Here is an 18,518-nt window from a genome sequence, read left to right on the forward strand (position 1 = left end):
AGGCCCGGGTATGGATGTGTGCCCGTTTCGATACGGTACTGTTTATTCAGGTCAGCCCACCAGGACTTAGAATAGCAGTGAGCCAGTTGCTGTTCATGTTGAAGGACAGGGCGTGCAAACAAGGACATGGGAGAGAAGTCCAGACAACTCAAAACACCAGTGCTTGTGTTGTCTCACTTGTGTCTTTGTTTGCACGGCTCCTCTTTTTAGCTTGTGACCTAGCGCATCTTGGAGAAAAGCAAAAAAGTGTTATACGCCAGAGGTGTGTGAACAGAAATTTCTGAGACCAAATCGAATATGAATCGAACAGTGACAGAATCAATAGTGTGAATTTCATTCTGACTAATTTTTGAATGTTGGGCAGCTTGTTCTTGCCGTTAACGTAAAATGTTCACAATGTAGAGTTTAAAATTTTAGCATCAAATGTGGAAATCGAGCATCAGAAACAAATGAGCAGGCTCTTCACATTCATAGAGCTGTTCAAAAAGAGTAAAGGATCATTGCATAAGCGGTTAAGTGACACTCCGCTTCTGAAAGCCTCCCACACTATGCGAGATATTATGGTTCATACATATGACAGACCCACACAGATGACGTCTGTCATACTTTTGCACCAGCTTTTGTATGTTTAGGTACAGGCGAGAATTTGAAATGTTTGTATTCAATTCAAAGATAAAATCGAATCAGTGCCTATTTAGATCAAAATTCAAAATGTTGAAACATTCGCACACCCTTTTTACATGGTCATTCCCTGAATTTCTTTACAAACTCGGCCTAGAATAACACAAAGAAGGCCTCACTCACCAGAGGCAAGTGCTGTTTGATGGCAGCCAGCTGTGCCTGGGGGATGGGCTTCCCGGCATACAAGGCACCAGGCAGGATCAATGAGTCCAGCAGCCTAGGAAGCACACAGTCGGCCATGCCCTGCAGATGCAGGATGGCAAAGATGGAGGCGGAAAGGGTAGCTATTCTTGATAGTACTTACAAATGAAGTCAGGATAGTTGTGACAGACACAGAAAAGGAAACTGATATTAGGCTGTTGTGCCCACCCTCCAACCTCGAAACTGGCACTCTGCAAGCCCATGCATGCATGTGGTGTTCAATAATTCTAAGAAACTATGTTCCCAATGAAAGCGAGAAAGCAAGAGCAAGATTAATGGTGTGTGGCGAAACGGTTCTGCGCCGCTTCTGCGCCTGCGCGTCGCGGCGATGCCTCCAAACACGGGCGCCGGTGATAAATACACTCTCGCCCGAAAGAAGCAAGAAAACTGTGCGTGTGCCCCGATTCAAGAGGCAGTTGTTATAGAACCTTCGGTGTGGAAAAATTAAAGCTATGTTATCCCACATCTGGTGACCCGGAAAACGAACGTACTGCATCGCCATGGCCAACGAAGAAACCCTTGCTGCCCTTCAACAACATGTACAACTGCAACAACAACTGCAGGCCCAGCAGCAAGTGATCCAGAACCAAGAGCAGCAGCTCCGGGAGCAGCAGCAGCGCAATGAAAATGAAGCGCTCTCATCCAACGACTGTGCACCGCCCCACTTGGGCCACGCCCCCCAAAACTTCGCTCCAGCGGTCCCTGCCATCTCGGGCACCTCCATTTCTACAGCCGCCACCGACACGGACGTCTGTCGCGTCGCCGTTAAACTTCCACCGTTTTGGGCAGAGGTGCCTGATGTGTGGTTCACTCAAGTCAAGGCGCAGTTTTCCACGGCGCTCAGTGACCGCAAGCCATCACAGCTCCTGCGTTACACGCGTGACCTCTTGGGCAGCACCTCGGTCGACAACTCCCTCCTCCGTATCATCTGGCTTCAGCGTCTACCCTCACATGCGCAGGCCATCCTCTAGGTGCAGCCGAGTCTGCCCCTGGACCAGCTCTCTCACATCGCCGATCAAGTCGCCGAGATTTCGTTGCCAACATTGCCTCTCACCGTCAACGCCGTTGACACCCGACAGTCCAGCAGCGACCTCGCGCGCCGTGTCGACGAAATCACCCGTCAGCTGGACTCAATTCAAAGGCGCCTGGATCAAAGCCCGAAGCTGCGTCCACAAAAACACTCCCAAAGCCAAGACAACAACGCCGCTTCATGGCACGGAAATGATAACGGCCCCTGCTACTACCATCACCGCTTCGGGGACAAAGCCCGTAAATGTCAACCACCTTGCTCAGCTGGACGTCAGGGAAACTTCAACGGCAGCCCGTAGACGGCCGCGAGCTGCCAACTTAGAGGTCGCCGCATATTTGTCACCGACCAAGTCACAAAGCGGCGGTTCCTCGTCGACTGTGGCTCCGACATCTGTTGCTTTCCCTGAACCTTTCTGCGTGACAAGCGTCCTTGCATGTCCTTTGAGCTCAGTGCGGCGAACCATTTGATCATCAAGACCTTTGGCTTGCTCCGCCTTAACATCAACTTCAAAAATCTGTGTCGAGATTTTCCATGGAATTTCGTCCTCGCCGACGCCGCAGAGCCGATCATCGGGTCTGACTTCTTGGCTTACTACAATCTTCTACCTGACTGCCGATATGACCGACTTAACGACGCTGCAACAGGCCTCTCCACGCCGGGCCAACGTGCGACCACCTAACAGCCTAACGTCAAGGCACTCACAATTGGGAACCAGTCGCCATACCATGACATCCTCGCGGAATTTCCCGACCTGACTCGACTTAGCGGGCGTCCGTGAGAGGTGCGCCACTCAACCATGCTCTACATTCGTACTACTCCCGGCCCCCCGGTCTCATGCCGCGCCCGTTGGCTAGCCCTGGACCGCCTACGAATGGCACAGGCCGAATTCGAAGCCATGCTCCGCGAAGGTACTGCCCGCTGCTCGGAGGGACCTTACGCCTCACCGCTTCATCTGGTACCAAAGAAGACCAGTGGCTGGCGCCTCTGCGGAGATTATCGCGCCCTCAACGCCCGCACCGTCCCCGACAGGTACCCCGTCCGTCATATACAGGACTTTGCTCACCGCTTAGACGGCAGCACTATCTTCTCAGTGGTGGACCTCGTAAAGGCCTACACACAAATTCCTGTAAACCCAGATGACGTTCCGAAGACCACAATTATCACGCCTTTCGGCCTATTCGAATTCCCTTTCATAGGTTTTGGTCTCCGCAACGCGGGGCAAACCTTTCAACGCTTCATCGATGACGTCGTCAGCTGCCTGGACTTCTGTTTCGTCTACCTATACGACATCTTGATCTTCTCCCGCAACGAAACAGAACATCGCCAACACCTTCGTCAACTGTTCCAGCGTCTCGACGAACATGGCTTACTCAAACGTTCAGAAGAGCACGCTCGGCGCCCCCGTCGTCACATTTCTTGGCCATGAAATCTCTTCAGAAGGAACTAGACCCTTGCCTGACCGCATCCTGGCCCTTCAAAATTACGCGCTGCCTGCCACAGCGAAAGAACTCCGCCGTTTCTTGGGCATGTTCAACTTTTACAGGCGCTTCGTGCCTAAAGCGGCCACATATCAGGCCCCTCTCCATGATGCGTTGGCCGGCCTACGCGGCAACCATCCTGTCACTTGGACCTCAGCCTTAACGCAAGCGTTCGAAGACTGCAAAACTGTCCTCTGCAACGCTACGCTGCTCACCCATCCCAAGCCAGAGGCGCCCCTGGGTCTTTTCAAAGATGCCTCTAGCAGCGCCGTCGGAGCCTCTCTCATGCAGCGTGTGGGAAACAACTGGCGCCCCTTGGCGTTCTTTTCGAAGAAACTCTCTTCCCCGAGGCCGCCCCCGCCTTCCGGCAGCATCGCCGAAGCAACCTCGCCCCCTGCGGAGACGACCTGGCCAGCCTACTACAGAGAGCTCCTTGCCATCTACGAGGCAGTCCAACACTTTCGCCACATTCTCGAGGCACAGCACTGCACCATATACACTGACCATAAACTTATCACTTACGCCTTCTCCCAATGCCGTGAAAAACTTCCACCGGTCCAGCAGAACCAGCTGTCCTTCATCGCTCAATTCACCACAGATATCCACCACATCATCGGAAAGGAAAACGTGGTCGCCAATGCACCCTCTCGCGTCTCGGCTGTCGAGCTACCAACCGTTACAACCGATGCCCTCGCTGAAGCTCAGAAAACGGACACCGAACTCCAGCAGCTCCTCGAGAATGGCTTTTCCTTTCAACTTCAAAAAGTTACCATCCCTGGGTCAACAGACGCTCTCTACTGTGACATATCAACAGGACGAGTGAGACCATACGTCCCTTCTTTGCATCGCCAAAGCCTCTTCAATCAGTTACACAACCTCAGTCATCCCGGCATCCGAGCTTCTACACGCCTCGTGACTGACCGGTACGCGTGGCCCTCAATGCAAAGGGACTGCTGCACCTGGGCACGCACATGCATTCAATGTCAGCGTGCCAAAATCACCTGGCACAACACGTCGCCACTCGGAGAATTCCCCCTCCCGAAGGAACGGTTCCAGCACGTCCACATCAACATCATTGGCCCCCTCCCACCAGCCGGCCCTTACCGCTATAGGCTCACCGCCATTGATCTTTACACTCGTTGGCCCGAGGTGTGGCCGCTCGAAAGGATCACCACAGAAGACGTCGCATCAGCCTTCTTCTCCGGCTGGGTTTCACGCTTTGACACTCCTCGTCGAGTCACAACCGATCAAGGAAGGCAATTCAAATCTCAACTCTTCAGGATTCTTGGCCTTTCCACCGGGTGCGAGCGTTCATGGACAACTAGCTACCACCCTTGCGCCAGCGGGATGATTGAACGGTTTCACTGGCAGTTCAAGGCAGCCATCATGTGCCATCCTCACTCAACCTAGCTCGAAGCTCTGCCCGCCGTCGCTCTTGGTCTGCGCGCAACTTTCAAGCCAGACATCCAAGCCACGCCCGCGGAACTCATCTACGGGGAGCCGCCTCGCCTACCTGGAGAACTCCTCTCCACTCCGACCTCTGATGTAACCAGCTCGAACCCTGCAGACTTCGTCGCTCGACTCTCTTGCACAATGGGCGTGCTGCGCCCCTCACCAGCGGCTCACCACACCAAGCCGACCTCGTTCGTGTTTAAAGACCTGGCAACGATGACACCGTACGCGCACTTTTCCAGCCGCCTTGCCTTACTCCGGATTTTACAAAGTCATCTGCCGCGATGACAAAACATTCACCCTGCGAATCAATGGAAAGGATGTACGCGTTTCCATCGACCGCCTAAAGCCATCATACATCCTTTCCCAGGAGCCTACCAACCTCCGCACGCCACCCGTAATTCACCGAAAACAGCCCACAATGCCTAGGCTCGCACCTTACACCACCCGCTTTGGACGCCAGGTGCGGGTCCCCAAACCTCTTCAACCCTGACGGCTCTTATCTGCGTGGGGGTGGTGGTGCGGCAAAACGGTTCTGCGCCTGCGCGTCGCAGCAATGCCTCCAAACACGGGCGCCGGCGATAAGAACACTCTCGCCCGAAAGAAGCAAGAAAACTGTGTGTGCCCCGATTCAAGAGGCAGTTGTTGTAGAACCTTCGGTGCAGAAACATTAAAGCTATGTTATCCCACATGTGCAAACTTCCTTCACAGTGACCATTAAAGCTGAAAATCTAGGTAGATACCACTTGACAATTAAGGGGGGACGTGGCAATGGGAATTGTAAATTAGGTCAAAATGTTGTGTTTTTCAATTATTAAATGTGAAGCATTTCTTAGCGAACTTCGGCGACTGAGTCTGTCTGTCTGTCTGGCTGTATAGCCGCCTATGACTTTTAGCTCTCCTGGCCATTTTGATAATGGTATCAATACCAAACTTGGTATGACATAACATGACTGTATGTAGAACATATTTGACTTGTGATAACATGAAAATCATGACATGTATGTCATGAATGTCATAATTTACATTTCATGGTCCTGCAGTTATTGCGGTGGTTTCATTCACATAGCATGTAGCAAAGCTGGTATGGTATGACATGATTGCATGGTGAACACAAGTGACAGACCCTAACATGAAAAGCATGACATGCATGTCATATAACAACATGACTACATGCCATGCTCATAATGCGCTCGCGGCCGTTTCGCAAGCACCACATATACCAAATTTGGTATTACGGGACGTGAATGGACAACGAAGGTATGATTCTGGTGCAAATATGATAAACATGAGATGCGTGTCATGTAGCAACATGACTACATGATACGCTAATGGTGCGCTAGCAGCCGTTTCGCTAGCTTCACATGTACCAAACTCGGTATTACGCGATGCGAATGGACGACATAGGTAAATGACACATCCAAACGTGACAATCACAACATGCGCGTCATGTAACAACATGACTACATGCCACACTCATGATGCACTCGCGGCCATTTTGCTCGCTTCACATATGCCAAATTCGGTATTACGCGACACCAATGGATGACAAAGGTATGTGACTGGTGCAAACATAATAATCATGACATGCGTCTCATGTGAGAACATGACTACATGCCACAGTCAAAGCGCCAATGAATTTCGACAAGACACGGTGCACATGCTTGCCGGCGTTGTCATGCCGACGCCAGTACTGCCATATACTCGCAGGCGCGCGTCGATTGATTAATTGATATGTGGGGTTTAACGTCCCAAAACCACTATATGATTATGGGAGACGCCGTAGTGGAGGGCTCCGGAAATTTAGACCACCTGGGGTTCTTTAACGTGCACCCAAATCTGAGCACACGGGCCTACGACATTTCCGCCTCCATCGGAAATGCAGCCGCCGCAGCCGGGATTTGAACCCGCGCCCTGCGGGTCAGCAGCCGAGTACCTTAGCCACTAGACCACCGCGGCGGGGTAGGCGCGCGTCGCGCTGCGTTGCTTTGACACATGCGCGTTTCAGCGCGTCCGGCATCCCTCCATCACGAAAAAATGGAGACGCAATTTTGTCTGGGTAACGCATCGGCATGGAGTAATGTTACTCTATGGCATCGGAGCGAAATGCTACATGTTGCATTTCGCGCCGGTCACCGTCGGGTCGCGCTGACGAACGCTGGTCGCGCCTGGCGTCAGACTATAGAGTGCTCGCCTTTTGCTAACGTAGCGTCGCTGTGCCCACCACGCGCGCGCGTCAACGCTACATTGGAGCATATTGGACCCTTAATGATGCGCTCGCCGCAGTTTTGCTAGCTCCACATATACCAAATTTGGTGTTACGTGACGTCAATGGATGATGAAATATATGACTGGTGCAAACATGATAATCTTGACATACGTTTCATGTAAAAACATGACAACATACCACACTCATAGCGTGCTTGCAGCCATTTCGCTAGCTCCATCATCATCATCATCATCAGCCTGACTACGTCCACTGCAGGACAAAGGCCTCTCCCATGTTCCGCCAGTTAACCCGGTCCTGTGCTTGCTGCTTCCAATTTACACCCGCAAACTTCTTAATCTCATCTGCCCACCTAACCTTCTGTCTACCCCTAACCCGCTTCCCTTCTCTGGGAATCCAGTCAGTTACCCTTAATGACCAGCGGTTATCCTGTCTACGCGCTACATGCCCTGCCCATGTCCATTTCTTCTTCTTGATTTCAGCTATGATATCCTTAACCCCCGTTTGTTCCCTAATCCACTCTGCTCTCTTCTTGTCTCTTAAGGTTAGACCTACCACTTTTCTTTCCATTGCTCGCTGCGTCGTCCTCAATTTAAGCTGAACCCTCTTTGTAAGTCTCCAGGTTTCTGCTCCGTAGCTAAGTACCGGCAAGATACAGCTGTTATATACCTTCCTTTTGAGGGATTGTGGCAATCTACCTGTCATAATTTGAGAGTGCTTGCCGAATGTGCTCCACCCCATTCTTATTCTTCTAGTTACTTCAATCTCGTGGTTCGGCTCTGCGGTTATTACCTGCCCTAAGTAGACATAGTCTTTTACAACTTCAAGTGCACTATTACCTATCTCGAAGAGCTGCTCTTTGCCGAGGTTGTTGTACATTACTTTCGTTTTCTGCAGATTAATTTTAAGACCCACTTTTCTGCTCTCCTTGTCTAACTCCGTAATCATGAGTTGCAATTCGTCCCCCGAGTTACTCAGCAATGCATTGTCATCGGCGAAGCGCAGGTTACTAAGGTATTCTCCATTGACTCTTATCCCTAACTGTTCCCATTCTAGGCTTCTGAAAACCTCCTGTAAGCACGCGGTAAATAGCATTGGGGAAATTGTGTCTCCCTGCCTTACACCCTTCTTGATTGGTATTCTGTTGCTTTCTCTATGAAGCACTATGGTAGCAGTTGATCCCCTGTAGATTTCTTCCAGAATGTTTATATATACTTCATCTACGCCCTGATTCCGCAGTGTTTGCATGACGGCTGATATTTCTACTGAATCAAACGCCTTCTCGTAATCTATGAAGGCTATGTATAGTGGTTGGTTATACTCTGAGCATTTCTCTATTACCTGATTGATAGTATGAATGTGGTCAATTGTTGAGTAGCCTGTTCGAAATCCTGCTTGTTCCTTTGGTTGATTGAATTCTAATGTTTTCTTTACTCTGTTAGCAATTACCTTTGTAAATAGCTTGTATACTACAGAGAGCAAGCTGATCGGCCTGTAATTCTTCAAGTCCTTGTCATCTCCTTTCTTATGTATTAAGATGTTGTTAGCGTTCTTACAAGACTCTGGTACTCTTCCCGTCAGGAGACACCTCGTAAACAGGGTGGCTAGTTTTTCTAACACAATCTGTCCTCCATCTTTCAGCAGATCTGATGTTACCTGATCCTCACCAGCAGCTTTGCCCCTTTGCATGCTCTCCAAAGCTTTTCTGACTTCTTCTATCATTACTGGTGGGGTGTAATCTGGGTTACTGCTAGTTCTTATAGTATTAAGGTCGTGGTTGTCTCGGCTACCGTACAGATCTCTGTAAAACTCCTCCGCTATTTTAACTATCCTATCCATATTGGTAGTTATTGTGCCTTCTTTGTCCCTTAGTGCATACATCCGACTTTTGCCTATCCCAAGTTTCCTCTTCACTGCTTTGACGCTTCCTCCGTTTTTCAGATCGTGTTCAATTCTCTCCATGTTATACCTTCTTACATCGCATACCTTACGCCTATTAATCAACTTCGAAAGCTCTGCCAGTTCTATTTTGTCTGTTGTACTTGACACTTTCATGATTTGACGCTTCTTAATTAGGTTCTTCGTTTCCTGGGAAAGCTTGCCAGTGTCCTGTCTAACTACCCTGCCTCCAACTTCCACTGCACACTCCGTAATGATACTCGTCAGATTATCATTCATTGTGTCTACGCTAAGGTTGGTTTCCTCACTAAGAGCCGAGTACCTGTTCTGCAGTGACACTCTGAATTCCTGTACTTTCTCTCTCAGTGCTAGCTGATTGATTGGCTTCTTGCGTATCAGTTTCTGTCGTTCCTTCTTCAAGTCTAGGCGAATTCGAGACCGTACCATTCTATGGTCACTGCATCGTACCTTGCCAATCACTTCCACATCCTGCACGATTCCAGGGTGTGCACTCATTATAAAGTCTATTTCGTTGTTATTTTCGCCATTAGGGCTCCTCCATGTCCACTTGCGGTTTTCTCGTTTTCGGTAGAAGGTATTCAAAATCCGTAAATTATTGCGTTCTGCGAATTCTACTAGTAGCTCTCCTCTGGCGTTTCTAGTACCGATGCCATAATCTCCTACTGTTTGGTCTCCAGCCTGCTTCTTCCCTACCTTTGCATTAAAGTCGCCCATCACTATAGTATACTGTGTTTTTACCTTACTCATTGCCGATTCCACGTCTTCATAGAAGCTTTCAACTGAAGCGTCATCATGGCTGGATGTAGGCGCGTAAGCCTGTACTATCTTCATCTTGTATCTTTTATTCAGTTTAATTACGATACCTACCACCCTTTCATTATTGCTATAGTATTCCTCTATGTTGCCAGCTATGTTTCTGTGAATTAGGAACCCCACTCCCAGTTCTCTTCTGTCTGCCAAGCCCCTGTAGCAAAGGACGTGCCCATTCTGTAGCACCGTATAGGCCTCATCTGTCCTCCTAACCTCACTGAGCTCTATTATATCCCATTTAACACCCTCTAGCTCCTCGAATAGTACAGCTAGACTTCCCTCACTAGATAAGGTTCTAGCGTTAAACGTTGCCAAGTTCAGGTTCCAATGGCGGCCTGTCCGGATCCAGAGATTCTTAGCACCCTCTGCTGCGTTGCAGATCTGACCGCCGCCGTGGTCAGTTGCTTCGCAGCTGCTGGGGACTGAGGGCCGTGAGTTATTTGACGTAAGCATGTGGGAGGTAGTGGCCAGATACTGCACCAGGGTGGCCAATCCTTCTCTGGTGAGGGAGTGCGTTCTCGGCGGTGTTTGCCGGTGAGGCCGCACCCCAGGCCTCTTAATGCAGTTCCATCAACACGCGGATTTTTTTTTTTTTTTTAATCCGGTTGGGAACTGCGCGGTACCGGGATTTGAACCACGGACCTCTTGCATGCGAGGCGGATGCTCTAACCACTACGCCATCGCCGCAGATAGCTCCACATATACTAAATTCGCTAGCTCCACATATACTAAATTTGGTATCACGTGATGTGAATAGATGACGAAGGTATACGACACACCCAAACATAATAATCATGACACAAAAGTCATGGACAGCATCATTTACTTCCACCTTGTAACACTGTGCTGATTTGAAAGTGACATATCAACATTTCTCATTCACTCATTCATGCTTTGCATATCATCGATTCCCACTGTACGTGGGATCTGCCAATTTTTTTTTTTTTCTGCAATTCTGAGACCATGTTTTACATCATAGCGTGATTTTAGACTAAAGTATGTTGTAGAAGTTGAGAAACAGGTATTTTACTGGTGGGCTGTTGTCAAAAGCTATGTGAAAATTGGGCATAGCAAAATGCAAATTTGAAGCTTTCCCTTAGCACATTGCCACCATATTGGCACCATCATAAAGAGGACATATTGGAGCTCAGGACAGCCACAAACATGCATTTTTCCAATGAAAAATAAAGCCAGCTTCCTTCTGAGTTTCATTTCATCAGCTTCCAGCTCCAATTTCTTTGAGCTGCATTTTCTCAGCTTTCATTTTTGGAGCAATTGCCAACAGTCATCCGTGTGCCATTTCACAGCAAATTAAGCTATAGCTATTACGTTTTGTGCACTTACATTCTAAGACATTGGTGAGTGCCGTAAAGTTGCCCATATTTGAGGGCACATCATCCAAATTTTTGTAATTAGCTTTTTGTAAAAGTTGTTGGTAAGACATACGTCCAGGAGATTTATAAAAACTTTTTGTGTGCTTACTTAAATATTAAAAATAAACCAATATCGTTATGGCACAAAATAGACCCTTGTGAATATCTTTATGCAAAAATGTGGACGAACTTGTGTCTAATTGGCTAATTAATCTTGGGATGACAATGAGAGTCTATCAATTGTTGTAACTCAAAAGTTATATTAGATAGCTCAAAAGCAATTTCAGTTATGATATCAGCATAGCAAATGACATCTACATGCTGAATTTCATCCCTTTGGCTTCATAAAGAAATAAAAAAAAAATTTCATTGCCACGTACCCCCTTAAAAATATTGTCATCAATATACATTCATTTAGCAGAGAATATAGTGGTGCCTACGGATTTTCACATTATTGACAAAGTCTGGAAAATTGATAAGTTACTGCAAACAAAATCTTAATAGGCTTTTCTTGAGCTATGTTGATAGCAATACGATTAGGAACTGACACTGTTATTTATGACTGTTTTAACAATTGTGTTTGTTTGTTTCCAATACACTGAAAATTTTAAGTACTAAAATAAAAACAACAGTGAATATGGAATAGCAAAATGGGTGCAACTAGTGAGCACAGATAGGCATACAAAAGGTACACGTCGGGATATAACAGGCCATTTTTCTCGCCTAGTTCAATTTGACTACATTATTCATGCAACAATTTTGGTTCTAGCCGACTCAGTTATAGTGGACTATCAGTTATAACTTGGGCTCCGTGTATTCTGAACTTATTTTTCTTGAAATTCGGAGTTATTTTTTAAAATTTACTTTTTGGTGATAATTCAGCATTTATCAGAGTTTATTTTATATATATCCCCACTTCTCCTAAATTTGGAGTTCTATTTCACATTATTCTTGATACTCCAATGCCTTGGATAAAATGATATCTGAACACTAATATTAAAACGGATGAAGCATATTTCAGTTGACTGATAGGTCTGAGCACACAAACACATACATTCAGACGCCTTTGTAAAAGACAGTGATGTAAGAAACAATTGGTTAAAAGGCACACCGATGTGTCTACAATGAAATATAGCTGTTGATGAGAAAATGTGACACGATTCCCAGCTCACAGACATTTCATATACAAGGCGAAAATCGCTCTTCTGTGTCTGTATTACACACAAGTGAAAATACTTGAATACAAAACACCTATGTTTATGTGCAGTTAAACCTTAAAGCTTGTTCTAGTAGATGCAAGCACTAATTACAAGGTCTGTATTTTCAATGTCGTCGGGCACACGTAATTGCTGCCAGAGAACCATATGTTAATTAAGATGTCTTGCACTCCCGGGGGTCCCCCATGCAGGGTTTGTCATGAAAGTAGTAATACATGATTTTATTGTGACACATCTATCCATGTCAGCGAGGTAAAACAGGACGGGCAACGTCAGGGAGGTCTGCCCTTTCAACAAAGTCGGTTGCTAGTTAACTTCGAAGAGCATGACAGAAAAGATGTTCCTCTCCATGAAACGTTGTTTTCGAATTTGTAACAAGGCACGATAGAGCGGTCGCTTTAACTGCGAAAAGCTTTCAAGTTTTGCTTGAAGCTTAGAAAGAATGACTGAAACAATGCAGGTGCTTCAAGGGGTCTTCAAAGATTAGAGCTAAACTTGTTACTATTGAATTCGAAAGTGCCAAAATATGGTAGTTATAACACTGCTAGTTCCTTGTATATGGACTAGCTCTAAAAGAGACACTAAAGAACCAAATAGTTTTTGCAAGTAAGTAAAGTACAATTTTACAATCCTGAAAACACCAATCTCCAAAACGCCACGTAATCTTATTTCTCAGCTGGTGTCTTTTAAAAAAAATACAAGCCCTTAAATTTACACGTTTTGCTGCATTGTCATTTCAGCCTCAGGGATATTGAACGTCTTACCAATGGTTTCACTATTTGAAATTGTTACAAAAAACTAAGGAGATGGAAATACCGAAACAGGGTCCTAAGGTGACTCGAACGCAAAAGCCATTTGGTGTGGCTATTTTATCATCCTAATCATTACTGGTGGGCGTGTGCGAATATTCAAATGCTTTGAATGTTTGAACAAATAATGCAATAATTGAATCTGATTTGAACCAAAATTGAACTTAAATTATTGCAAATTTTAAAGTATTTGAAACGAATAAATAGATGGACATTAATGTGAACGCAAATGTATTCTCTGTAAAGGTTGTTTCACTGCAGTAGAGAGGTACTAAGCCGAGATAACACCTATCCAAGTGCCCACATGTACCCCTTTGTAAAGGTGGTTTCACTGTAGTAAAGCATTGCTAAACCCTAAAAACATGTATCCAGGAAAAATCGGCATTGCCGCGAAGCCCTACTTCAAGTTTAAATGAAGATATTACCCTTACATCGATTCATTTTTAAAGACGATAGTCTTTCTTGGGGACCTTCAACGTAAAAATTTTGACCTGTCTGTCTGCCTATCTGTACATTTGTCTGTTTGTCCGCCCTTAACGGTGCCCTAAATGACACCAGGCGATACCCCAAACGGCCAACTCCATCCACAGCGCCCACCAATATTGCTCAAAATTCAGCGTTCATACTTTTGTGATTTTCAATTAAACAGTATTTAATGCGCATATCTGAGGCATCATAACAACACGATGTGTGTCTGTTACTAGAAAAGGCATACACAAGTAATTCTAAAGACCGTAGCATTTATCATGTTGCGCTGACCATGCAACGCTTGCACGAAAAGGCAATGTTTCCAACACTTTGCTAAGACACCACGGTGGTGGCACCTACTTGACACGCTGCGTTCTACACCTTATCACCTCCAAGACGGGCGCGCAGGGCGCGCGCGCTTCGTTTTCCAAGATAACTGCCAGATAGTGCTCATGTCTCATAAGTGACGTGACTTGATGCGCTCGTTCGCCTCCGCTGCACCCCCGAGGCACTCTAACACAGCGCCTCCAGAATACCGTTCACAAATTTTTTTGCGCAGAACATCAAATAAACGTTTTGTTCACTCTCTCTAGACGCAAGACTATCGTCTTTCGACGACATTTGCAGTGTAACATGCAGGTACGGGGCCAATTTTTTAAGTTTAAAAGCGTGTTATACTTATATTCTCTAAGTATAGAAAATTTTAAAGCATAAAATAATTTATGGGTCATCACTGGCATTCTATTAATTAGTTAGGCCACGACAAATATGCCCATTTTTTATTTTAATATACAATATATATATTGTTAAGCCGTTTATTAGCCGGTAACCAGCGAGCATACACAATGGCAACAGTTACGGCCAAGCACGGACTCTCAGTGCGAGCGGCATCCTTGTTGGGTAGCCCCACTAGAAGGTACTCAAGAGTTCGACCCATTTCAGAGTTCGGAGGCTTCGCTACATTTACCACGGGGTCGAAGAGGGAGCCACCTGGAGAACTAACAACTTGTTACTATGAGCGGGTCATAATAAGCCTTCAGGTGCTCCACGTTGACGATGTCGCGCGCACGGCGGCGCATGTCCGAAGATTGTTTGACGGGTTCGATCAGATAGTTGACCGTAGATGTGCGCTCGATAACACAGTAGGGGCCTTCGTATTTGGGAAGTAGTTTGGAAGAGAGGCCAGCTACAGAGGTCGGGATCGAGAGATATACAAACACACCAGGAAGGAACGTGGGCTCGGAAGTGGTGGAGCCATCACGAATACTCTGCTGCCGCTCTTGCTCATGCGTCGTAAAAGTCTTGGCAAGCTCGCGACACTCTTCAGCAAGCCTGGCTGTCTCAAAAATAGGTGCACACTCAGACGGATCCGGCGTGTACGGGAGTATCGTGTTCATGGTGTGCGACGGGTGTCTTCCGTACAGCAAGTAGAAAGGTGAAAAACCGTGCTCTGAGGGGCGGTGTTGTAGGTGTAGGTGATGAAGGACAGTATATTATCCTAATTCCTGTGGTTGGCGGCGACGCACATCGAAGCATGTTGACGAAGGTGCCGTTAAAGCGTTCGGTGAGGCCATTCCTCTGCGGGTGGTAAGCAGTAGTTTTGCGGTGGACAGAATGACACTCCATCAGAATGGCTTCGACGAATTCCGACAAGTAGACACGGCCTCGATCCCTGAGAAGCTCTTGGGGTGGTCCGTGGCGCAGTACGAATTGATGTAGCAGAAAGGATGGAACATCGCGCGAAGTAGGGGCCGGGAAATCAGCGGTTTCTGCATATCCCATTAAATGGTCGGGCAACGATGGCCCAGCGGTTACCAGCCGACGTCAGAGAAAGTGGTCCATACAAATTGATACCTACGCGCCCAATTGGACGGTCAGTGCAAGGTAACGGTTGCAGACCGGCGTGCGACATGTGTGCTGAATGTTTGCAACGTTGGTAAGCGAAGCAAGAGCGAACAAACTGCTGCACGTAGCGGTACATCCCGCGCCAGAAGTAGCGCTGTCGAATGTGGTGGTAAGTTTTGGATACCCCAGAGTGCGCACATTGTGGATCAGAATGGAAAGATTCACACATCTCCAACCGCAGACTGCGGGGCATCATGAGTAAACTGCCGGCCATTGGAGTCGTAGTTGCATCGGTGTAGGAGGCCGTCACGGATGGCGAAATGGTGAGCTTGACGACGCAAGGCACACGTGGATGGTGTTGCGGACGAATCAGAGAGCAAGTCGATCAGTGGGGCGATCCAATTATCCTTTCGCTGATCGGTAGCGAAGATGTCAACATCGATGGCAGAAACAGCAATTGAGGTTACTGAGCAGGGCACGTCGTCTTGAGGTAGAGGGGAGCGCAAGAGGGCATCGACGTCAGCATGCTTGCGTCCGTTGCGGTACAGCACGCGGATGTCGTAGTCTTGTAAGCGAAGAGCCTAATAGGCGAGACGGCCTGAGGGAACCTTCAATGATGAAAGCCAGCATAGTGCATGATGGTCGGTGATGACATCGAATGGGCGACCATACAAATAAATTCGAAACTTAGTAAGGGGCCAGACGATCGCCAGGCACTCTTTCTTCGTGACGGTGTAGTTTGTCTAGGCTCTAGTGAGCGTATGGCTTGCATATGCTACGACATATTCAGGGAATCCGGGTTTGCACTGCACCAGGACAGCGCCGAGGCCTACACCGCAGGCGTCCGTGTGCACCTACGTTGGGGCTGTAGGGTCGTAGTGGCGTAGAATGGGAGGAGACGGCAACAAATGGTGAAGCTTCGCGAACGCATTGTCGCACTCGGATGAACACGAATTGAGAGGCCCGTTACTTCCAAGGAGCTTCGTCAGCGGTGATATGATCGTGGCAAAGTTTCGTATGAAGTGTAAGAAGTATGAGGACAGGCCCACGAAACTACGCAGTTATTTGACAGATGCAGGTTTGGTAAATTCGGACACGGCCCGAAGCTTGGCCGGATCAGTAGAAAAATGTCGTCCTTGGACACGACGTACCCTAGGATGGTGAGTTGCCGTGCTGCATAGCGGCACTTCTTCAAATTTAGTTGCAAGCCGGCATTGCTCACACGTGCGAAAACTTCTTTCAGACGTTGGAGATGCGTGGAGAAATCTGGAGCGAAGACAATGACATTGTCGAGGCAACACAAGCACGTGTACCATTTCACGTTGCGCAGAACGGTGTCCATGATGCGCTCAAAGGTCACAGGTGCATTACATAGACCAAACGGCATGACGTTGAACTTGTACAAGCCGCCTGGTGTGACGAAGACGGTCTTCGGTCGAGCGTTGTCAGCCATGGGTACTTGCCAGTACCCCGAGTGCAGATCGAGAGAAGAAAAAGAAATCTGCTCCGCAAAGCCTGTCGATCACGTCATCGATGCATGGCAGTGGATAAACATCCCTGCAAGTGATCTTATTGAGCCGTCTGTAGTCCACACAGAACCGCACAGAAGTCTCTTCGCAACAAGAACAACAGGAGACGCCCGTGGACTGTCCGAGGGCCGAATAACATCGCGTCGGAGCATATCGTCGACCTGCCTATTAATTACCCGACGTTCAGCAGGCGACACGCGATATGGTTGTTGCCGTAAAAGTAAATGGGCACCAGTGTCAATGCGATGCGTAACAGCGGATGTGCGACCACGAGAACTTCGCCCGACATTGAAAGAAGAACGATATTCTTGCAACAGGTCCAGAAGTTGGGAACGCTGTACGCCGTAAGGTTGTCAGCGATGGAGGGGCCAAACACATCAGCATATAACGTATCAGAAGTGGAAACAGCATTGATGGTACGCAACCTGGGACAACGCGTGTCATCGGGTGCATCCAGGACTTGTGCGTTGTCGACTGGTTGCACTCAGCCGAGACATTCCCCTCGAAGCAAGTTAACAGTATACGGGGATGGGTTGGTTACAAAAATAGCGGCGTTGCCCAGGTTGACCTGCACGGTCGCATAAAGTACTAGCAACTCTTTCCTGCTACAAGCGCGGTTAGATGGCGAAACGAGCGCGATTGTGTCAAAGAGACCGGCGCAGTAGACCGAAACGGCCATCGTTGAGTTTGGAGGCACTGTTGTATCGTCTTTCATTAGAATCTTGCTCAGTGTCGAAAGACTGCCTTTTGGCGTCAAATGCGAGAAGAGTGAGAGTTCAATTTCGGCAGCGGCACAATGAATGACGGCGTCATGATGGGAGAGAAAGTCCTATCCCAGGATGACGTCATGAGAGCATGCCGGAATGATGATGAACTGAGCGACATACAGAACGTCCTGAATGACAAAGCGAGCTGTACACCCTGCTGTAGGGTGAATACGATGCGAACTAGCAGTACGGAGGGACAAACCAAAAAGTGGCGTTGTCACTTTTCGAAGTAAGCGGCAGAGTTTTTCGTCCAGAACTGATACGGCAGTTCCAGTGTCAATAAGTGCCAATGCATAAACACCGTCCACAAGCACGTCAATGACATTCGAGGGGCTGCTCTGAGGGCTTTCACATTGCGGTAGCGTCGCAGTGCTTGCCTCGGGGACTGCGACGACTAGTTTTCCCGCTCATGAGCAGCAGAACTTGGCCGCATGGGGGACAGGGAACGGCGTCGTGGAGACGGCGACCTTCGAAGAGATGGACCTGGGCGAGACAGCGGTGGCATAGACGGCAGTTCTTCGTGATAGGGATGGCTGAGCTGGCCAGCAACAGGCGAAGAAATGAGAGCCGGCTGTACACGAGGGGAATAACGGGCTATGTGACCGGCGTAACCGCAGGCAAAGCAGATGGGCCGGTTGTCGGGTGTGCGCCATCGGTTCGCCGGGGTAGGTCTCACCCATGTCGCAAGAGCCGATGGACGGAACAGTGGCT

At 48.0% G+C, this 18,518-nt stretch overlaps 1 protein-coding gene across 1 annotated transcript in view; it reads right to left on the minus strand.

The window, feature by feature from the left end:
- The window catches only part of LOC119174183 (protein MMS22-like), a 172,305-nt gene that overhangs the window by 26,132 nt on the left and 127,655 nt on the right, over window positions 1-18,518 (minus strand). The window contains exon 27 of the mRNA XM_037425006.2: window positions 805-924. Coding sequence (XP_037280903.2) covers window positions 805-924 — 120 coding nt within the window. The remainder of the gene's footprint in view (window positions 1-804; window positions 925-18,518) is intronic.

This window comes from Rhipicephalus microplus, chromosome 5 (genome assembly GCF_043290135.1).
Source record: "Rhipicephalus microplus isolate Deutch F79 chromosome 5, USDA_Rmic, whole genome shotgun sequence".
NCBI classification, from domain to species: domain Eukaryota; kingdom Metazoa; phylum Arthropoda; class Arachnida; order Ixodida; family Ixodidae; genus Rhipicephalus; species Rhipicephalus microplus.